Below are 18,716 nucleotides of genomic sequence, written 5' to 3'. Positions count from 1 at the left end.
CAGTCGATTTTGCCGGGACAACTACGCATAATTGAATAATGTTCACAGTACATTCTGCTACCAAGCCAACGTCCCAGGTTTCATAGCTGTTTATTTGTTATATAAAATATGTTTTTAAAAAGCATGAATATCATTTATGTGACGTTCTTGTTAACGAGAATTGTTAATTTAAGATCTAAATTTGTTCCTAGCCTATTTCTATTTCAACTTTTATATCGCAAACAGGATTTGATTGGTAGCCTATTGTTCCTCATGAAAGAACCTTCAAAATTGTCAGTGCTACGATTATGGCGCAGATGAAACACAGGCTGCCTACAGTTGAATTTGATTAACTATAATTACACAGTACGGACTGCTCCATTATCCATCAGTTGCCGAAGGGTTGGGTCAAGAAACGCCTTTCGTCTCTCTTGTCTTTCAAATTCCAGCTTCTTTTGTTGATTACATTCGCGCAAATTCATACCAGTCGCTTTTCCTTTCGTGGTGATAATGATACAGCTTTGGAAGTCTTAACCTTTCAGCCTCTAAATTAGCACCAATCGCTCTAAAAAGTAAAATTATACTTAGTTAACAAAGTAACAGAAAGCCGAAAAACAGGACATTTTAATGTCTACCAATTTTTCCGAATCAAGGGCTTTAGATTTTTTTCTCAGAGTCAGCATTTTCGTCGAGCACCTAATCATATCCGAAGAACTTCGAAAATTTCCCAATGTTTACGAAGGCGTTCCGAATAAATTCCGTAAGTGTTCTGTAGAGTTGTTTCAACCATGTCATGGCAATGGTTTATCTTCCACATCCGAGATTTTCGGATATGTATATAATCAATCTTATGCGCTTTTTTTCTCCCACTTTTTAATCAAGTGTCTTTTACGATTGAACTTTTTTAAAAAAATGTATCAGTTAAAATGGTGATGGCTTGATTGTTGGAAGTGAGCTGGTTTAAGAGTAACGAGAGAGTTGACTGGTGTACATTTAGGGAGGCCTGGGTACGAGATTGCGCTTACCTGTCCATTAGATCCCAGTCTTCACCGCCCCATCGTGTGGTGAATTTGACTTCGTCCATTCCTCCAAAACTGTCCCAGTCCGACTTGTAAGCCCCAAACAAACCATAGCCCATCATTTCCCAGTAGGCTGATGAACGAAATAAGGCAAGATATCTGATTTTACACACACATGAATTTATGACTCGAGAGAGAAAGCATTCTCTTAGTTACGGCATTAAGCGCGGGAAAGTGCACGCGAAAGAAATCACCACAAGCCGCAAACGTGCGAAATTGTTAATTTAATGGAAAGAGGGGGGAAGAAGTGAACAGTTGGCAAGTACGCTAAGAATATTAACGAGTGGCAAACGCTGGTGAAAGATCAGCCAATGGAAAGCGCAGAAATAGTTAGCCGGCAAGCGGAAAAAATTGTTATAAACCGCAAGCGCGGGAAAATGATGAATAGTGAAAAGCGCGTGCTAGAAGAAAACTTGCTAGTGGTAAGTACGTTAAAAATTTTAACCAATCGAAAACCTAGGGAAAGGATCTACCAAAGGTAATTTCCGAGAAAGGAAACCTTGTAATGGCAAGCGCAGGAAACACGAGAACAGTATCCTCATTAATAGAAAAAAAGATTGGAAGGACATTCAAACGACCATTGCATGGTGACAGACGCTTAAGACACTTTCCAAAGTGAGAAAACTGGACAACTGAAAAACAGGTGTATGTACCTTGTTGATGTGTAATAGAGTAACCACATTTCAACTTGAGAACTGCGGGTGAGTAGAAACTTCTTCCCTGAATCGCGTGCTGTGTGAGGAAAGACCGAAAATCTCAGCAAATAAAGAATACGTTAAGAAAGAATACATTAGCTGTGAAACTAGCATATCCCTTACATTGCCTTAAAGAAAAACGAGCAGCTTAGAAAGTTGGTACCATGTGGAATGTTACCTTTCTTACGACGTCAAATATATTGACTGGGAACTTGATGTGCAGATCCGCTGTAAAGATGATACTGTTGGGATCCTGGTATGATGCAGAAGAAACCAAAAAGAAGAAACCCTGCTAAGATGGCGCCTAATTGATCACAGTTTAAACTCTCGTAGCTCATTATATCAAAATTTATCCTAGAGATTTGCATTATTGAAAGTTCGCCTCATACCACCTCGCCCCCAAATGGACACGTTCAACCCCACCTTCACTTGTTCGCGCCTGAATCTTTAACTCAACCATCATGCCAAGCAAGGTATAAATTACCTTGATGTAACGTACTCCGTCATTCAAAGCCCTCGTCTTGTGAAATTCAGTAAAATGTCGAAGAATGGCGACCCTTGGAGATAAAAACGTCCAGCCGTAAGGGCCACATTAGAGAGTACCGTTTAAACGTGTGTTTTCGGTGATTCTTATATCAACTGACAAGATAGATCTAGCAACTTTTGATAGGGGGTTCCAAACTTTGATTCAGAAAAAAAAAGAAGAGTCTGAAGAAGCCAATATGTATTTCAAGGTAGGAAAATTGCAAATACGTGGAACTCAAGTTGGGTAGTAATATGCGACCCTGTCGTTAGACATATCTTGGTCTTAGTAAATGATACATTACATCCCCAGGTCTGATAGAAGGGGCCCACACCCACGGAACTTCACCCTGGATCCGCAGTTGAATGGTTGTTGGTTCCTGTAAGTGCCACACCCTTACCGGTCTTTGATTCCACTATTTTCTCGGAGTTGAAAGAGATCAATGTCACTGCTATTGAAATCCACGATGACAAGGAAGAAGTTACTGTCATATCCTTTCTCGTAAATCTGAGGAAAGATATCTGTATCAATTCAAGATTTATCATGCTGTGAGAAAAAATATGTCAAAGGGCAAAGTTAACAATTTAAGGAACTGGAACTTGGGTTTTAGAGTCTTTTATTTGTTTCTGTTTTTTTCAGTAATTATTTTTCGTGTTTTGACCATCTTTAAGACATACTGTGACAGTGTTTTGTGCTTCCATATCCAAAGGAAAACTTAAAGATCGATTTGAAAAACCGTGGATGAAACATAATATTTTCCACGAGAAAGACCATGCATCGTCCATAGAACTCCGTCGTGTCCTTACCTGAGTTAATTGATTTATTAGAAATTTGATCCATGGTCCATAGTTCTTGACTGTAAAGAAGTCAAAAGTTAGCAAAGATGTCTCAGTCTAAATACGAACATTGGCATCAAAAATTTGTTGCAATAAGTTGGTAGACAGGGCGTACATGAACAAACACATCATTCTTCATAGGAATCGCATGTTGCAAAAACTTTAAGTGTTGCGTCACCTGTTATCACCATGGAAACTGTGACATTTCTTTTCCACTGGAAGCCGTCCGGGTCACAAAGATCTGTGTTGTTTTTTACGGGTTTGTAGACGTATTCTGATAAACGAACAGAGTGTTCTGCAAAAGAAAAAAAAAATGATTAATTGCACCATACTTGCAATTGCATTACAATACAAATTTTTTTTCATCGCCAGCTAGATATAGAGCGGTTTAGCTTTACCTAAATGATTGTTAACTCAGCAAACAATTGAGATCACAATTTCGTAAAAAAGGGTTGTGCTTATTCATCGTTGTTTTCATTTTAGGATGCGAAAAAAGTTAAATAAAAAAAAATCACCTTTGTATTTGTCCAGAAGTTCCTGCAAAAAGAAAATGAAAAAAAAAACTTAAAAGTTAAATTCGTATAAGATGAATGAATATTTGAACATTCTGGTCCAGAAAAACTAGTACAAACATGTGAAATCTTTTCAGGGGTTATTGAAGGGTTTAACTAAATTCTCTCTTGCTATAGGGAAAAATAAAGTAAGGTTTAAAGACTTACATAAATCAGCGGTCATAAAGTTTTGGATTGATTGACACTCAAGTCGTAATAACAGCTTACCAGTTCTAGCAAATAACGGGTTCCTTTCTTAGGATCATCTTTTGCTTCCACGTTGACGATCTCCTTCAGAACGAATCTGTCCCTAAAAGACGAACATGACAAATGAGTCAACCATTTTTCTCGCTTTTTGTGCCCCTCTACACAATCTGCAAAAACGCACTTATCTTTGGGGAAAAGGAGTTCTCGTTTGTTGTGTGACTTGCTCTCATACGAAATATGGAAGAAAAAACGTAAGTAAGTTAAGAGTCCAGTCTAACGATGCAATAGTAAAATTACTTCAACATTCACACAAGCGCATGAAAGATATCTGATCAAATCGCCTTGGTGAGAGTAGTTGTCTGACGTTGTTCCTAGGTTCAAACAAATAACTGTATAAAAGAAAAATTACACTATAACTCGATTCTTACCCTTTCTTCTTAGCGAGGGCTTCCATGTAAGAAGATACAATTTTCAAAGCGTCCTGAAATTAAACAAGACATCGTTTGTGTTTTTAAGTCGAAGAGAGAACTGTAGTAACTTGAGGTACACCATCGTCAGATTCCTAATCAAAATCATAACGATGATATTAAACATGGAACTTTTTTACACTACAAATAGTAATTTATTACATTTTTTTCAAGCTTTTTATTGCCCCAGCTGATGTGGTTTTTAACGTCATGTGACATATTGACATCCGTGCGATCGTTTGGAAAGACTCGAGGATGTTGGATCTGCAAAAGGAGAGGAAATTCTTATAAAATTTTTCATCTCATCCATTATGTTTTTAGAAACTAAATGACGAACTAGGAAAATGTCAAAGTTTCTGGAAGCTTCATCGGACAAATCTTTCAATCAGTTCATATAAGTAACCATAGAAAATAAATCTAGAGTAGAAATCCCAGAAGATTGAAGGCCCACGATCATGAATCACGGGAGGGAACACTACATATCGAAATGCACCAGTCACTGCTGTTGGAAAACCTATCAACCACAGAGCAACCAGTCGAGCTCTCGAATTCCTGACTTGAAAAAGATTAGTAGAATGCAGCTGTGTCGTCACAATCCACATTGGAACTATTGCACCATGAGATAAACGATTAAACTTAATCACCAGTTAGTGGGGAAATTTCAGTATCGGCTGGCGTAGTAATTAAGCAGTTCAGTACTTACAAAGTTTCCAGTAAAAGCCTCATTTTCATTGAGTTTTTTCGAGACGACATAAGACGGTTGATAGGGACACAACGGAAGGACATCGGAGACTTCGGAGTGAGGAAGATCTTCAACTATATGAAAAAAAAATATGGTAACCAATGACGTGATCTAGCAGTCTAAAATTCACCCAACACTTGCTTGGAAATGAGGCTCGTAAAATTTTACAGTTAACTTTACTTGTATTTCCATGGATCAGTATCACCCTACAGAGGAAGTCTGAGTGTCAACGTAAACGTGGACTGCAATGGTTTTACCTCACTACGCGATATGGTTGGTCGAGAAAACTCGTGTCACGCCGGCGTCGAAGCTAACCAGGTGAAATAATTAACACCACCGCGACTTTGCGTTTTCTCGCACTTCAGCCCGTCCATTCGTTTTTACATTGCGTTCTCATTGGCTCGCTTAATATCACCTTTGTTGTGATTGGTCGCTGCGATCTCTCATGATGATAACTGTCAGCTTTGGTTTTACGACGCTGAATTGAAATGTATTTTATTAACAGAGGCCAGTTGTAAAAAAGCAAACTAAGTGGTGTCTTACCTCGAGAATGAAAGTCGTCCCGCAAATCATACTGTTCACGAGTCATGAACTGAACATAAAAAAGGAAACTTTAAATTTCAGATCAATTTTCAAGTGCTTGTCGAAAGTAAAATACGATTGCTTTGGTTTATTGGCCTGTGATTGGTCTAGAAAAACTCGAGCCATCCTCGCAATTAATCAGCTAGGGAAATAAAACCGACCGTGACATAGTCACCGGTGTTTTCCGCGCTTAAAGGCGTCGGCTTACTTTTCTTTGCTCCGATTGGCTCCTCGTTTTGTTCTCCTTTCTTCGGATTGGCTCACAAGATTAGTTTGATTTTGGCTTTGCGACCCTCACTCAGAGCAACATGCCTTTGTTGACTGGACAACAAGCCTTCTGTCGTCTTGAAAAATATTAAGTAAAACATGGTCTTTACCTCATCATAAGCAAATAGTAAAGTTGGGTGACCTTTACAAATGCACAAAAGTCTGGCGTTGATTTCTGCTTTCTCGGCTGAATAATCTGTTGAAAAAGAACAGCAGGTACATCATTCCAGCGTCCATAATAATATGCTACTTGTGAACTGCCGTCGACTCCAACTTACCTATATACTGGGAGATGTACTGTGAGCCAATAACTTCAAGACTCTCGTCCCCTGGCATTTTCCACTATGAAATATTAAAACATGGAATCGTCAGAGTACAACTTATCGATAACATTTTGAGCGGTATCGATGTTTGATGCATTTAGATTCAAGGACAAGTTTGACTGCTGGATCGAGTTTGAGGCGAATTGCTTAGAAAACATTTACCTCATGAAGCTTCATTGTGCTCTTAATGAAGCTCAAAGTTTGCACAGTTATCGTTATCTGACGAAATTTAGCCATTTTCTGACTGAAAAACATTACTATAAAACAGCTATCATTTCGATATTTTGTATTTCTCACAATGACATTTTTTTTTTACAAAAACTCTTCTTAAAGTACTGACAATTAGAGCGATTTTCCTATTCGTTTTCTGTTGCTGTTTCCCGCACAAGCGCACACTTTATCGATTGGAAAACCTCTAAGAACAGTCGCACTCGACTGGGATCTTAAAAGTCTGCAGTAACATGCAGAGAAGCAGAAAACGTATTTATTAAGTTACCGCAACTTCCACGTGATCTTGGCCATACTTTTGCTTTTGAAGAACTTCCACATAATATGCTTTTCCTACTTCAAGTCTGGATGAGACAGAGAGAAAATCAAGTTCAGTAATTACAGAGCGACTACAGTTACCGAGGGTGAGACACGCTAGTCCAGTGGTTGGTGCACTTGACTTCAGGTCGAGGGGTCTGGGTTCGAGACCTGGTCGAGTCATTCTGCTGTGTTATAAAGCAAAACACTCAAATCCCGCCGTACCTCTCTCCACTCAGGAGCATTAATGGGTACCGCCGAATTGTCAAGGAAGCCTGATGGGGAAATGTCGGGGGGGAACCTCACGATGGACAAGCATCCCATCTAGGGGCAAAGTCATACTCCTAGTCGCCTCATGCTCAGGATAAGATTCGGTTGGGGTAGCCACTCGGCTTGAATACAGACTTTACCCTTGTTGTTACCGAGGTCGCTCACAGAAAACTGACAAATCTGATCAAAATTTAATCGCTATGAATCTCTTCTAAAGAATTTTTTCGCCTTTTTTGTCTTAGTCTTAGTCTTGATTTGGCTGAAATCATTGTCACTGAATGAAATCACTGGAATACCTTGAATCTTTTACCTGATGGCCTCTGAGGCTTGGGAAGCCTTGACTTGAAAATTTCCGAAATGAGTACTGGCTCCATATTGGTTACCAGGCTGTTTTGAAAGAAGAGAGATTAAGGATTGTCATTAAAACTGTTTTCTTGGTTCGAAATTTTCACTGAAGTGTTAAAAATTTCAGTAGTCTTCGATTTAACACTTACAGGGCACACGTGAGGTCAGGTTTAGCTGCAGCACGTGACCTGTTAAGACCAATCGCTGAATAAACGAAAAGTGCTTTTTGCGTGCGCTGATTTGTTATCTCGGAGGTGATTAACTTAGTACTATACATTCACCTGAGCACTATGCAATTCACCTGCGCGCGACCATAGCAAACAAAATGGCTTCCTGTTTCGCTGCTGTTACCAATGAGAAAATTACTCCGATAAACGAGGTTGACTCCCCGAAAAAATAGTCAATACAGGCAACAAAGTTTTGTTTGACCAAATAAATTATTCAGTTTACTTACTTCTCCAAGATAGGCAATTTTCTTTGAATTTTTTGGGTCATCATTTGAACTCAACCAGAGCTCTGAACCGTCAGCAGAGCTAATGGCGAAAACGAAGTCACCTGAAAAGTGAGATGAAACACTAATTAGTGCTGCTAATTTTCTTTCTTTATTTGGCGAGTCAGTATTCAGTTTGCTATCACGTTTACTAGTTGAGAGCAAGCTGCAAAGTTCAAATCTTAGCAAGAACTGGAGAAAGAGCGACCACCAGTAAAAGCGCGGGAAACCATGAAATTTAAGACAAGCGCGGGAAACCATGGACACAGTGAACAAAACGCGGAAAACCAGGAATTAGCGACAAGAGTGGGAGAACTTCAAATTAGTGGCGAGCGCGGGAAAGTAGGAATCCATTTACAAGCGCAGAGAAACAAAGAAACTGGTGAAAAACGCGAAAAAAACGTTAAACAAGTGACAAGTGCGAAAAGCCATGAATACAGTGACAAACATGGATAACTGAAAATAGATGAAAGCGCAGAAAACCACCATACCAGTGATAGGCGGGAAACCATTGGCTAACGATAGTAAAAATTAAAATTTTTGCGAGAACGGGAGAACAAGCAACCACCAGTGAAAGTGCGGGAAACAGGTAAGTAAGAATTAAGTGCTTTGAAACGTGAAGTCAGTGAGAAAAATCCGCACAGAGAAGACTCTGATGAAAAGCGCGGGAATTAGTCATAACATTGCCTGAATATTTTTTTTTCACCTGTGATTGGAGGATGAACGTAGCCAAAAATACGTTTTCCGCTCATTGACCTTTTTGTTACATTTGTAGCGAACTTTTCAAGAACAGTGTTCACCTGATAAACAAAAAAATTATTAAATATTAAGTATTATTTAAAAACGTACACAGACCAATTCAAAGATATAATCCTTCGTAGATACTTAAATTAGAAACTCGAACCATTCACGTCACAAATGAACTGATAAACACTGAAACTGAAGTTCATCTTCTGTTTTTGTTTTGTTAATTTGTTGTTGTTTTTTTTTTAATTCTGAATGGAAAAAAAACCCTGTAACAGTTAAATGTCTTTCACAAGAGATCAACGCAGTGACTTATACAAAGCAAATTTGAACCTGGACTGGACTGTGACGCACGAACTACTGGACCATTGCTTAATTATCTTGTTTTCTGAAAGTCAGTGTTTAAAAAGTGACTTCCTAATTTCTCATGCTATGACACGTTACCACCATTTAGCAAAGGAATTCAACATACTTGTGGTTTAAAGGGAAATAGTGGTTCTCTTCTAAGATCATCAACAGCGAATCCACACCATCCTCGCCATTCATGCAGGTTCAGATGACCATTTACCTGGAAACAAAATAATTCATGATCCAATACTGTTCATTAAATTACTCCAAGAGTGTATCTTTAGTGGGCATTAACAGAATCCCGCTGTACTCACAGACGTCCTGTTTCTGAATTGTTTGCAGTTAACTCCTGTCACTTCTTCGCCATCACTCAATTCTCCACCTGTGTAGGAAGCATCTGAAGTTTGCGACTCTTCGTTACTTTTAGCCACTCCAGTTGTTTTTTCAAAATTCCTTGTATCTTCATTTGGTGTGGGTTGCGCATCTTTTATAGTGTAATTCGCTCCACCCTCCTCTGTACCTCTCTCTGTATCTGTTGTTCTTACGGCTGGAGTGTTCCCCACGTGTAAAAATAATCCGCGATTACTTCGAAGAAAGGCTGGATTGGTCAACTTCTCACTGGAAATCTTTGGCACTTGTAGATCGATAATTAAAAAAAATAAATAAAAAAATGAGGAGAAAGACAATCAAAGAAAGAGAGAAAAAAAAAAATGAAAAAGGAAAAAAAAACAGTTCGTGTCAGAATCGAAGACTAAAGAGTTTCTAGAGCAGACGTTTTGAGCGTAAGCCCTGCGTCAAAGTGATGACGAAGGTCTAACCAAATTTTCTTGTAATTCATGGTAACGCCGCATGGCTAATTATAACTTTCTCGCTGTTCAGTAAGACTCCTCCTCCTTCTCTTCCTCAAAAGCAATTATTACCAAACATACACTCAATATAACACAAATTAAAACATAATAATGACGTGGAGACGGCCTTTGAAATAACCTAATAAAGTTTTGCGTGAGCTTCCGAAACTGAAAATTGGAACTTCGATGCGGTATCGATCTTTTTTAGAAGTTTTGAGTTTTTCCTGTTATGTTATCGATGACGAAGAACAAAACTGGTCAACAACGATGGCGTGTTTCATTTTGTTTTCGTTCTTCTTGATGGCTTTAGATATGTCTGGTAGTCAAATAATATATATCTATAATTCTATGGTAATCTTTCTGCAGTAAAAAGTTCATCGGAAAATTTCTATTAACCAATCCCACCGAAACGAAAGGGAACTAGTGAATTAAGGGGGCAAGTTTCCAAAGAAACTGTGGTGCTGCGTTGGTAGGGGGTTCTTAAAGATAAAGTGGTTTTATCAAATGGGTCGACAATAACGTAAAGAGTTTCTCTAAAGCTGAATTTTCAGGCGTTAGCCCTTCGTCATTCGCTCTAACCCGTATCTCGGTTTCGTGTCCTGTGAAAGGACCTCCTTCATAAAAAATTTGAAGGCAGACGGTTATATTTTCCGCTTCATTCCTGTCACTATCACAATTGTAAAATTTTAAATTGACCTCTCCGAGGTTAAGATAGATCGAATACAATGATGTTTGACTATATTTTCAGTCCACGTCATTTAATAGGACATGGTGGAACCAGAAAGATGGAATACCCTCGTAATTATCTTACCAAGCAATAAAAGTATAACTTTTAGATTTCCTAATATAAAATTTCAGTCATATCATTACTTTTGAATGTGGGGTTTATAACCTAAAGGCAAGATTTTTTATAATACCTGAGTTCTTCGTTGTGGAACAATCCTGTTTGGAAACCTGGGCGTCCTTCGATCGAACTTCATCGACGATAGATGAAAAGAGAAGTTGTAACAAAACTACAACAATCACGAGCCATGCTACTGTTGTCAATCGGCGTCGTGGCACTATCGAAACCAAAGTTTTAAACATAGGGTTCACTCTGAGTTTAAATGCTCCGGAAAGGAATGAGCTTTTTGGCGGAAAATGCGGCTGGATGTACTGTCAACGGCGTTTTAACAATGCTCCTCATTACGCAGATTCTAAACGTCTGCCAATAGAACAATCAGTTTCTTTTGTAAATTGGTGTCGCTGATTTTCAAAAACAAAATAACGTGGTTCTGTTGCCAAGCATTTGTAAAGGATTGTAGAAGAATGTAAATCTAGCCAAACAGGGAGCTCATATATCGTGTTTTCTAGTAACAAACTAGTGAGGATTAAGGATGAAAATCATGAGAAAATAGGAGTATAGTGAGCTTAAAAGACAACAAGGCCACTGCAATTTCAAAGACGCAATTTTTAATTTCGAACAAGTCGTTGTAATATGAAGAAAAATATTCAAACTTAGTTCCTTGCATATAAATGAACGGCCAGCAAAGTGACAATGTTGATTTTCATTGTCAATCCTTTTGGTAAATTTACTACGAAGACTGGATGGAACCCACAAAGATTCGACCATATTTTGGTAATGGAAACTTAAAGAGAATTTTCTCATCCTCTTTTCTCTTTTTAACAACACACAAAACGTTTTTGATTCAGTTTTATGTGGAAAATTCGGTGTAATAATTTTCACGATGTTTCGTCAACCTGATATAATTAGCTCTGACAAAAATACAAAATTTTTTCTCGGAATCTCACATTGGCCAACGCTTATCTGTTAATTTGTTCAGAACTAACAACTGGAAAGAAAATTTTGTCGGAGTTTTAATTTGCGCATTGGAAGTTATATGTGTTTTGCGATAACATAGTGTTTCAGCAAGAGATGAATAAAATTTGCACCTGGACGACAGAACATTGAGGTGGAAAAAAGTTATCTAATTTCAAAATTCATAGTGAGGACAGCCAAGCGGGAGGTGATTCATAGATTGATAATACGAGTGAGCTCATATCTGCACCGTAAAAATTTAAGCTAAATTCACAAGTAATTTTTTCTGCGGTTAGTTATTTTTGCAGAACAAGGATAACCTGCAAAATTCGATAGGCCCAAAACCAAGCAAGCTAAACAGATTGGGATATTTGCCTAGGGTTACACTTGCGAAATTAGTTCTGCCTATAACCAAAACTTCGCTTTCCTCCCCTTCCCCTGTCCCGTAACAATTTTGGTACACATACAAAGCATACTATTCAAATCACTTTTTGTTCGCTCCACTTAAAATCAGCTTCACCAGAAAACAGCAAGTCGACATGAGAAAATATCTTTTAAGCCCACGAAATTAAGAACCATAACGAGTAAGAGCTCTTACTGGCAATTTCAAGAAAGTGTAACTGATTACAAATGTTCTAAAGTAGTTTCGGAAACGAAACCTCCTCTGTGTTTCGCGATCTTCGTCTCCCGCGAAACGGACTTCGTATTAAATGCAATCCCCAGTCACTGGCGATCGTTCTCAGGACGTTCAGAAAAACAACGCTCCTTTACGAAGTCCATTGCTTTTTCTTGTCATTTCATTCCAAACGTAAAGCTAGACAAAGAAAACAAAACATCGTAACAAGGGTGGGTGGAAGGGGGAAGCGAATAATTATGCATATAGGCAGGAAAAAATGAAGCGTCCAAAGACTTTTGCTATGGATTTTTCGTTTACTCCATTTTTTTCTTCTTTTATTGTTCTTCCTTCATCTTTTCTCTTGACTTTTGTTTTGTTTTCTTTAGAAATCTCTTTAGAAATCTAGATCATCATAGGAGATTGCGCCTGAAGCTCGCCTGGACACTGCAAAGATTTCACTCTCTTTCTCTGCCGGCTGGGTGTCGTAAAAACTTGCAAAGATCTTCGCTTCCCTTTTGGTAACTGGTTTGCGTTTTTTGTCAGCTTTCCATGACTGTTCAGCCGCAGCTCCCGAGTTAGATTTTTTCGTTGCAGGCCCCTGGTTTTTTCCTTTTTTACTCTTCTTTCCCTTTTTGTTTTTCTTTTTGTTTTTCTTTGAAGTATTTGCCGCAATCTGTTGCGCCTCGGCTTTTGCCATCATGGCTAATTCTCTGTCCGAGACAGGAGGAAAAGTGCACGGGATTCTCTTTTGACTGATCTGCCACGGCATGAACAAGTTACAATCTATAGCGACGTAGGTAATATCTCCCTCGGTGTAATTCGTTATACTAACAGGCGCCCGCGTTTTGTGAAGATCATACGAAGATTTTACAGACCTTGATTGCGAATGAACGCTTTTGTACAGACAACCGTGGATCTCTCCTGCTTTGTGAGACAAAATGTAGTTGGCCTCAGGCAATCTCTTCAACGCTTGGAAAACCTGAAACACCGTTTTCATTCCCTGCGCCGGATTAAAACCCGTCCCTTGTTGAAGAATATCGTTGATGGAAAGTTCGTCAACTCGCAGCAGTTTTGAATTGTAAACATTAATTCTTCCGCAAATGATTCTGGTATTCTGGCGGATGTAGCTATTTAGCCAAAACCGCCCAGCCTCACTGTGCGACAATTTTTCGTGACCGAAGTTAGGTTGGTATTCGAGTTTTGGAAGTACACTGTAAAAAGTGTAACACTTTGGTTTATTTTGTTCTTCTCTGTAGGCATCCACACTGCAACGTATCAAGACTTTTAACTTTCCGAATCTCCACAGATTATAAACGAAGAATTTTTCATCGTTGTTCTTGCACGTTTCATTTACGTCGAGATTCTTAACTTTGGATTTCGAGGCACCATCAGACAGTTTTGATTTCTTCGCCTCAGAGCACTGCTTCTCTTCATCAGTAACTCGACGCTTTCGTCTTTCGGAAGTTGTTGCCACGCTGGAAGGACACTCTTTACTTCCAACATTTTCCGCCGCTCTTTCCACCTCCGTCATTTCAGTGCCACTTACACTGGAGCTTATAGTTCTTTCTCTGTCGCAATCACCTGTTTTATTTTCTTCGCTGTTTTTATGACACACTAACCTGCGCAAGGCACGCTTGTAAAACTTCACGTTAACATCACGAGGTGTGACCTTCTGTGGAGGAAAAGGCTTGTCGACAAACACCACTCTGTGAGTACAAATTTTTTCCTGGCCGTCTGTGCGAAAAAAAAAGAAAAAAAAAGAAAGCAATTGCCATCGTATAAATAAATTTCGCAGCCTGCCATCAGATGTTACGTGTTCCAAAATTAAAGGGTGCTGTCTTGCATATTTTCAACACAATTCAGTCTATCGAATATGGCGTGTGGGAAAAACAACAAAGTGTTTACTTCCGATAACAATAACTGCGCACATTTTGTTGCTAATGAAGAAAAGATTCACGAAATATACGAGTTTCTCCGGGTAGAGCCTCCAGAACATTTCTTATACATCTTTCGAGCTCTCCAAACTTTCCACGTTCTTCTTATCTCGACAACGCAAGAACCAATTGTTTGCTGTAATTCGCAAGTGTTGCACCTCAGTTTTATACAAACCTTCTACTCGTTGAACAGAGACAGGCAGCTGCCACTGCCTGCCATAATCAGGAGGCTGATTATTCAAGAGAGTGTCCAGTCCACTTGATGAGATCACAATGTCAACTTTGTGCTTCTTGGCCAGACTGACAGCAATTGGGTCCTCACTCACAACCTGTGGAGGAGTGGGTGAGTAAGTGTACTTGAACAAAAGACTCCACAACATGTGCCATTTGCAAGTTAACATCAAAAGCTAATACAGTTGAATTTAAAGAGTGCCCCTTTAACAGACAGGTGCAAATGTAGGGTTTACAAGACATGACTGGGACAAAAGTTTGTCTTTACAAATTATGCTAGAGTAATTTTCAACTGACTGCTAATAGGAAACAAGAATTACATTGGTTGTGCTTTGCTTCATTCTGTGATTCTTGCTACCCTGGGTAGTGAAGGGCCCTGTAGAAGTAACGTTTCTGATACCCAAGAACAAAAAAAACACCACTCTCGACCTCTCCATATGAACTTCAACCTATTGACATAGTAGTGCTCACAACTGCCCTCCCTTCCCCTCCCTGCAACCCAGTTTATAGTCATTCTCTTACTGAATACCTTGAAAGACTTGGTCTTTTCTTGCACTGACTTCTCTTCTGGAACAGTTAGCCCCACCTCCAATAGCATAATGTTTGTGTCTTCAGGCAAGGAAAGCTTTGGAATATTCCCCTGATTTAAGAAAAACATAAATCTACTCATTACTTGGAAATAGTTTAAGAAGGAGGAGGTTATAAGGGGGGGGGGGGAAATAAACCAACTTCCTTCTTTAAGAGGGCACTACACCTGAGGTCAAAATGCTCTCCCTCAATACTGCCAAATCTCTTATAATCCCCAAAGGAGGCTAATTTCTTTCAATCATTTTTAACACATTTGATACCTTGCCTTAATGTTGCATTGGTTGATTGGTGGTAGGTAGGTAAAGTCTGTACTCAAAACCAAGTGGCTCATCCAGACAGAACTTATCCTGCCTTCCTTAGCATGAAGCAACTGGAAGTATTACTACTGCCCCCTAGATGGGATACCAGTCCAGTGCATGGTTTCACAAGCATTTCATTAGGTTTCCCCAACTATCCATTGGTGCCCACTAATTCTCCTAGGTGAAGAGAGGCACAGTGAGATGCAAGTGTCTTGCCCAAGAACACAACACAATGACCAGGCCTGGTCTCAACCCTGACCTCTCAGCCCAGAGTCCTGTGCACCATGGGTTAGGCCACCATGTCTCCCACTAAATCTGAAAATTAAATATATTACGTCTTGCCTCATACTTACCACTTGCAGTAGTGTTTGCTCAAAAGTGAGAACTGCATCTGATTTGAAAACAGCTCCAACAGATAAACCAATGGTTTCATGCAAGGAATAGTAACGCTGCATAAAAAGAACACAATTACTGGTGAAAGCAAGATATGTTTCATTCTCCTAAAAAAAATTGTCCTTGTAGTAAGATCTTCAAAACATCAAAAATTGAGGTAACTTACCTGGCACTTGTTGATCCTTTCTGTCAATCTTCCATCAATATCTACCTGAAGTACCATACAAACAGCAGGGGGTTATTGCCCATGGAATTATATACTATTAAGAACTATTCACTAGGAAAATTTGTGACCTCAAATTTCTCTTTTTTTTTTGTAACAAATTGTGTGATACTGAAACAAAGGTGAAGATTAAAGGGGGTAAGTTTCTACAGAAACTAGGGCAGGTGTTATTGCAAGGTAATTTTGATTGGTTCCATCAACTGATTTTGATAACGTAAATTGGCCACCATATAGAGTTTCTAAAACTGATATTTTGAGCATTAGTCCTTCATGAGCAAATTATGAAGGGGTAATGCCTGAAAATGCCAGCTTGAGAATTTCCTTACAGTTGCCAATTTACATTATCAACTTACTGGTATTTTGCAATTTTTCAGGTGCGTGAGAACAAATCTGTATCATAATTTTACAAATTCTGCTGAGTTTTTTGCCATGGTTATTTAATTAACCCTCTTGCTCTTAAGATCTCATTAATAATTCTCCCTACTGTCAACCATACAATTCTTATTATGTTAGTTCAGAGAATTTGGTATTGAAACAATTAATAGTCCCCTCATTGATATTTTGATTTATTCTTATCACTTTTCTGCTTGATACTGAATTGATATTGTAAGGAGAAATTCTGTCTTGGTCACACATGGGAGTTAAAGGTTTAAATTTCTCCTGTTATCACAGCTTCTTACCTTGAAGTCATCCCACACATCAGGGTGGATAAAGTTGTACAAGTGATGGTTGGCTTTTGCATGGCTATGCACAAACTGTTGATATTCATCTTGTTCTAGCAACACTGTATTCTTAATATCCTAGCATGAAAAGTCCATTGAGGAACAGTGAGAAAGTTTTTTTTTCTCCACAGTTTACATAAGTAATATTGTTTATAAATGAATGTCACTTTGGATAAAGATTGAGATGCTTTGAATACAATGCTCCTCTTGTTAAGGAGGTAGCTATCTGAAAGTCACAATGAAGGGCGAAAGCACTTAGGGTGTGAAGCAGAGTGATGGTCCTTGACAAATTTTTATAATTTCAGAACTTTCATTATTACATTATTACATTCTATTACATTCAAAATTGCACTCCAGTTACAATGGTTAATAGAAAAAACTCAATATTACATCAGCAGGGCAGGGGGAGGGAGTGGGGAAGGGATGGTGAACTCAGATACAATGATGTAAGAAAGCAAATAAGGGTGCCATGACTTTTGCCACTCATTGTAGCTAAGCCCCTCACACCCTAATTTCAGTATGAAAATTCTCCATACTGTACTATATACATTTCCTAAGGTGCTGACAAGGAGAATTTGCATTGCAGTTGAAGTTCCTAAGGTTGGTGATCATTTTCTTTATCCTCATGATCTCAAATAATAATTAAGATGTATTGTTGTAAGAAGAAATTAGATGCTTGTCATCCTTAGAGTTTAAAGGGACAAACAGTATAAAGTTGGTTGTGTTTGGTAAAATTTACTCCACTGTGACTGCTTTGTCTCAGTTTTTGCTATTTCAAAGATACATTGTTTTCTTCAAAGTCAGCTCACCAAACAAAAAAAAAAGTACACAATAATAACAAGTCACATGTTTACAAACCTGAACTGCTTTCATTTCTTGCAAATCAACTTTAGCCAGCTGACCAGATCTTAACATCTCCAGAATCTCCACAAACATCTTCTGACTTTCAATGCTGACTTTTGACAAAACAGGGAATTCCACTGATGGACCCAAAAAAGCCGGGGCACTGTTAGCTCCAACTTTCTGAGCACCTTTGCTTCTGGTTCCTTTCTCAGTGGTTGCAGAATCTTCCTGAACCCTTGAGATCGAGACATCTGCTTTCGTGTCATCGTGATTATTTTGGATCTTTCTTCCTTGTTCTTTTCCTGATTTTAGATGCTTCTCTAGATACTCCACGAACGATGGGCGACAAGAGTATTTCTTGTAGTTTTCTTGAGTGAAAAACACCTCATCTTGCGACTGACGTGTAGGAGACAATGATGTCCTAAAAATTTTAACATAAAAAGAGACAATTGGTTGTACTTAGAAGCACTACAAGCATATATTCCAAAGTAAATATCTTGTTCATGCCTTACGTTTATTACACGTTAATTCTTTTAATAAATCCAATTGAACGACATCAAAAACATCTCGCTTAACTTTGAGATAAATTTTTGTCTGACATAAAAGCGCGTCGAGGTGAGCGATATTTTTCACCCGTTTATGCTGTAAAATTACATAATAGCTTTCCCTGTCTTCTTACTGTTTGTTCTCCATATTCCACCGTTGAAGAAAAAAGGCGCTGTTAAAGTACGCTAGTAGTTCGCCTTACATTTCGTCCGCCATATTGGAACACGAGAGGGATTGGTGACTAGTGTCAAACCGATAAACTACGAGAACAGACGGAACTTTCCGAAATCGTAAGGAAGCGTTCGGAATCAAACGATAGCCTCCGGAATAGAGTAAAAGCTTTTAAAATCAGACGAAAGCGTCCGAATTCGGACGTTAGCGTCCAAAATAAGCCGACAGTGTTCGAAATTGGACGAAATAGTGCGAAAATGTAGGATAGCGTCCGAAATCGCAAGGAAGCATCTGAAATAGGGCAGAAGCGTCTGAAGAGGGAGGCATCTGACATTGGTCAGTTTCGTTCAAAGTGGACGATAGCATCCGAAGTTGGACGATAACGTCCGAAACCAGTCCAAAACTAGATAGCCAGGTAATAATCATGTCATGTCAGAAAATTTTTCGATGAGATATCCATCGTAGCTTACGATCTTAAGCAACCACGGCAGCGACGGCAACAAGGAAGTGGAAAAACGACTAAGATCTAAT

The 18,716-nt window shown here is 38.8% G+C and overlaps 2 protein-coding genes across 3 annotated transcripts; both read right to left on the bottom strand.

The window, feature by feature from the left end:
- Nucleotides 1-80: 80 nt before the first annotated feature.
- On the bottom strand, nucleotides 81-11,056 carry LOC131799193 (beta-1,4-N-acetylgalactosaminyltransferase 3). Its single transcript, XM_059116895.2, has 23 exons — nucleotides 10,739-11,056; nucleotides 9,288-9,607; nucleotides 9,098-9,193; nucleotides 8,588-8,681; nucleotides 7,846-7,946; nucleotides 7,357-7,433; nucleotides 6,748-6,823; nucleotides 6,207-6,270; nucleotides 6,039-6,124; nucleotides 5,623-5,671; nucleotides 5,041-5,153; nucleotides 4,500-4,601; nucleotides 4,299-4,351; nucleotides 3,892-3,973; nucleotides 3,628-3,649; nucleotides 3,291-3,407; nucleotides 3,083-3,132; nucleotides 2,677-2,783; nucleotides 2,238-2,310; nucleotides 1,932-2,006; nucleotides 1,712-1,790; nucleotides 1,005-1,131; nucleotides 81-544 (listed from the first exon to the last, which is right to left on the bottom strand). The coding sequence occupies exons 1-23, from the start codon at nucleotides 10,905-10,907 to the stop codon at nucleotides 442-444; spliced, it is 2,235 nt and encodes a 744-aa protein (XP_058972878.2). The 5' UTR covers nucleotides 10,908-11,056; the 3' UTR covers nucleotides 81-441.
- A 212-nt stretch (nucleotides 11,057-11,268) lies between these two features.
- Nucleotides 11,269-18,239, bottom strand: LOC131799170 (little elongation complex subunit 2-like). 2 transcript variants are annotated; one of them, XM_059116863.2, is made up of 8 exons: nucleotides 18,148-18,239; nucleotides 17,484-17,889; nucleotides 16,584-16,703; nucleotides 15,847-15,891; nucleotides 15,641-15,736; nucleotides 14,930-15,040; nucleotides 14,345-14,498; nucleotides 11,269-13,969 (listed from the first exon to the last, which is right to left on the bottom strand). In XM_059116863.2, exons 1-8 carry the CDS (start codon nucleotides 18,159-18,161, stop codon nucleotides 12,630-12,632), a joined length of 2,286 nt encoding a protein of 761 aa, XP_058972846.2. In that variant the 5' UTR covers nucleotides 18,162-18,239; the 3' UTR covers nucleotides 11,269-12,629. The 2 variants fall into 2 exon arrangements, with proteins under 2 accessions (XP_058972846.2, XP_058972847.2); XM_059116864.2 differs by having other exon boundaries at nucleotides 18,217-18,228.
- Nucleotides 18,240-18,716: the final 477 nt, after the last annotated feature.

Source organism: Pocillopora verrucosa, chromosome 10 (genome assembly GCF_036669915.1).
Source record: "Pocillopora verrucosa isolate sample1 chromosome 10, ASM3666991v2, whole genome shotgun sequence".
In the NCBI taxonomy this organism is placed as follows: domain Eukaryota; kingdom Metazoa; phylum Cnidaria; class Anthozoa; order Scleractinia; family Pocilloporidae; genus Pocillopora; species Pocillopora verrucosa.
The sequence above is the reverse complement of the archived record's forward strand: the minus strand, read 5'-3'. Positions and strand labels throughout refer to the sequence as shown.

What these genes read in the sequence shown, in the direction of transcription:
- LOC131799193 (XM_059116895.2), bottom strand. Translation starts at nt 10,907, where the DNA reads ATGTTTAAAACTTTGGTTTCGATAGTGCCACGACGCCGATTGACAACA. An exon ending in TACTATTTGCTTATGATGAG is followed by an intron (nt 5,672 to 6,038) that starts GTAAAGACCATG and finishes TTTTATGTTCAG; the next exon opens with TTCATGACTCGTGAACAGTA. An exon ending in TAATAAATCAATTAACTCAG is followed by an intron (nt 2,784 to 3,082) that starts GTAAGGACACGA and finishes ATCTTTCCTCAG; the next exon opens with ATTTACGAGAAAGGATATGA.
- LOC131799170 (XM_059116863.2), bottom strand. An exon ending in AAAGGATCAACAAGTGCCAG is followed by an intron (nt 15,737 to 15,846) that starts GTAAGTTACCTC and finishes CTTTTTATGCAG; the next exon opens with CGTTACTATTCCTTGCATGA. An exon ending in AGCAAACACTACTGCAAGTG is followed by an intron (nt 15,041 to 15,640) that starts GTAAGTATGAGG and finishes TTCTTAAATCAG; the next exon opens with GGGAATATTCCAAAGCTTTC.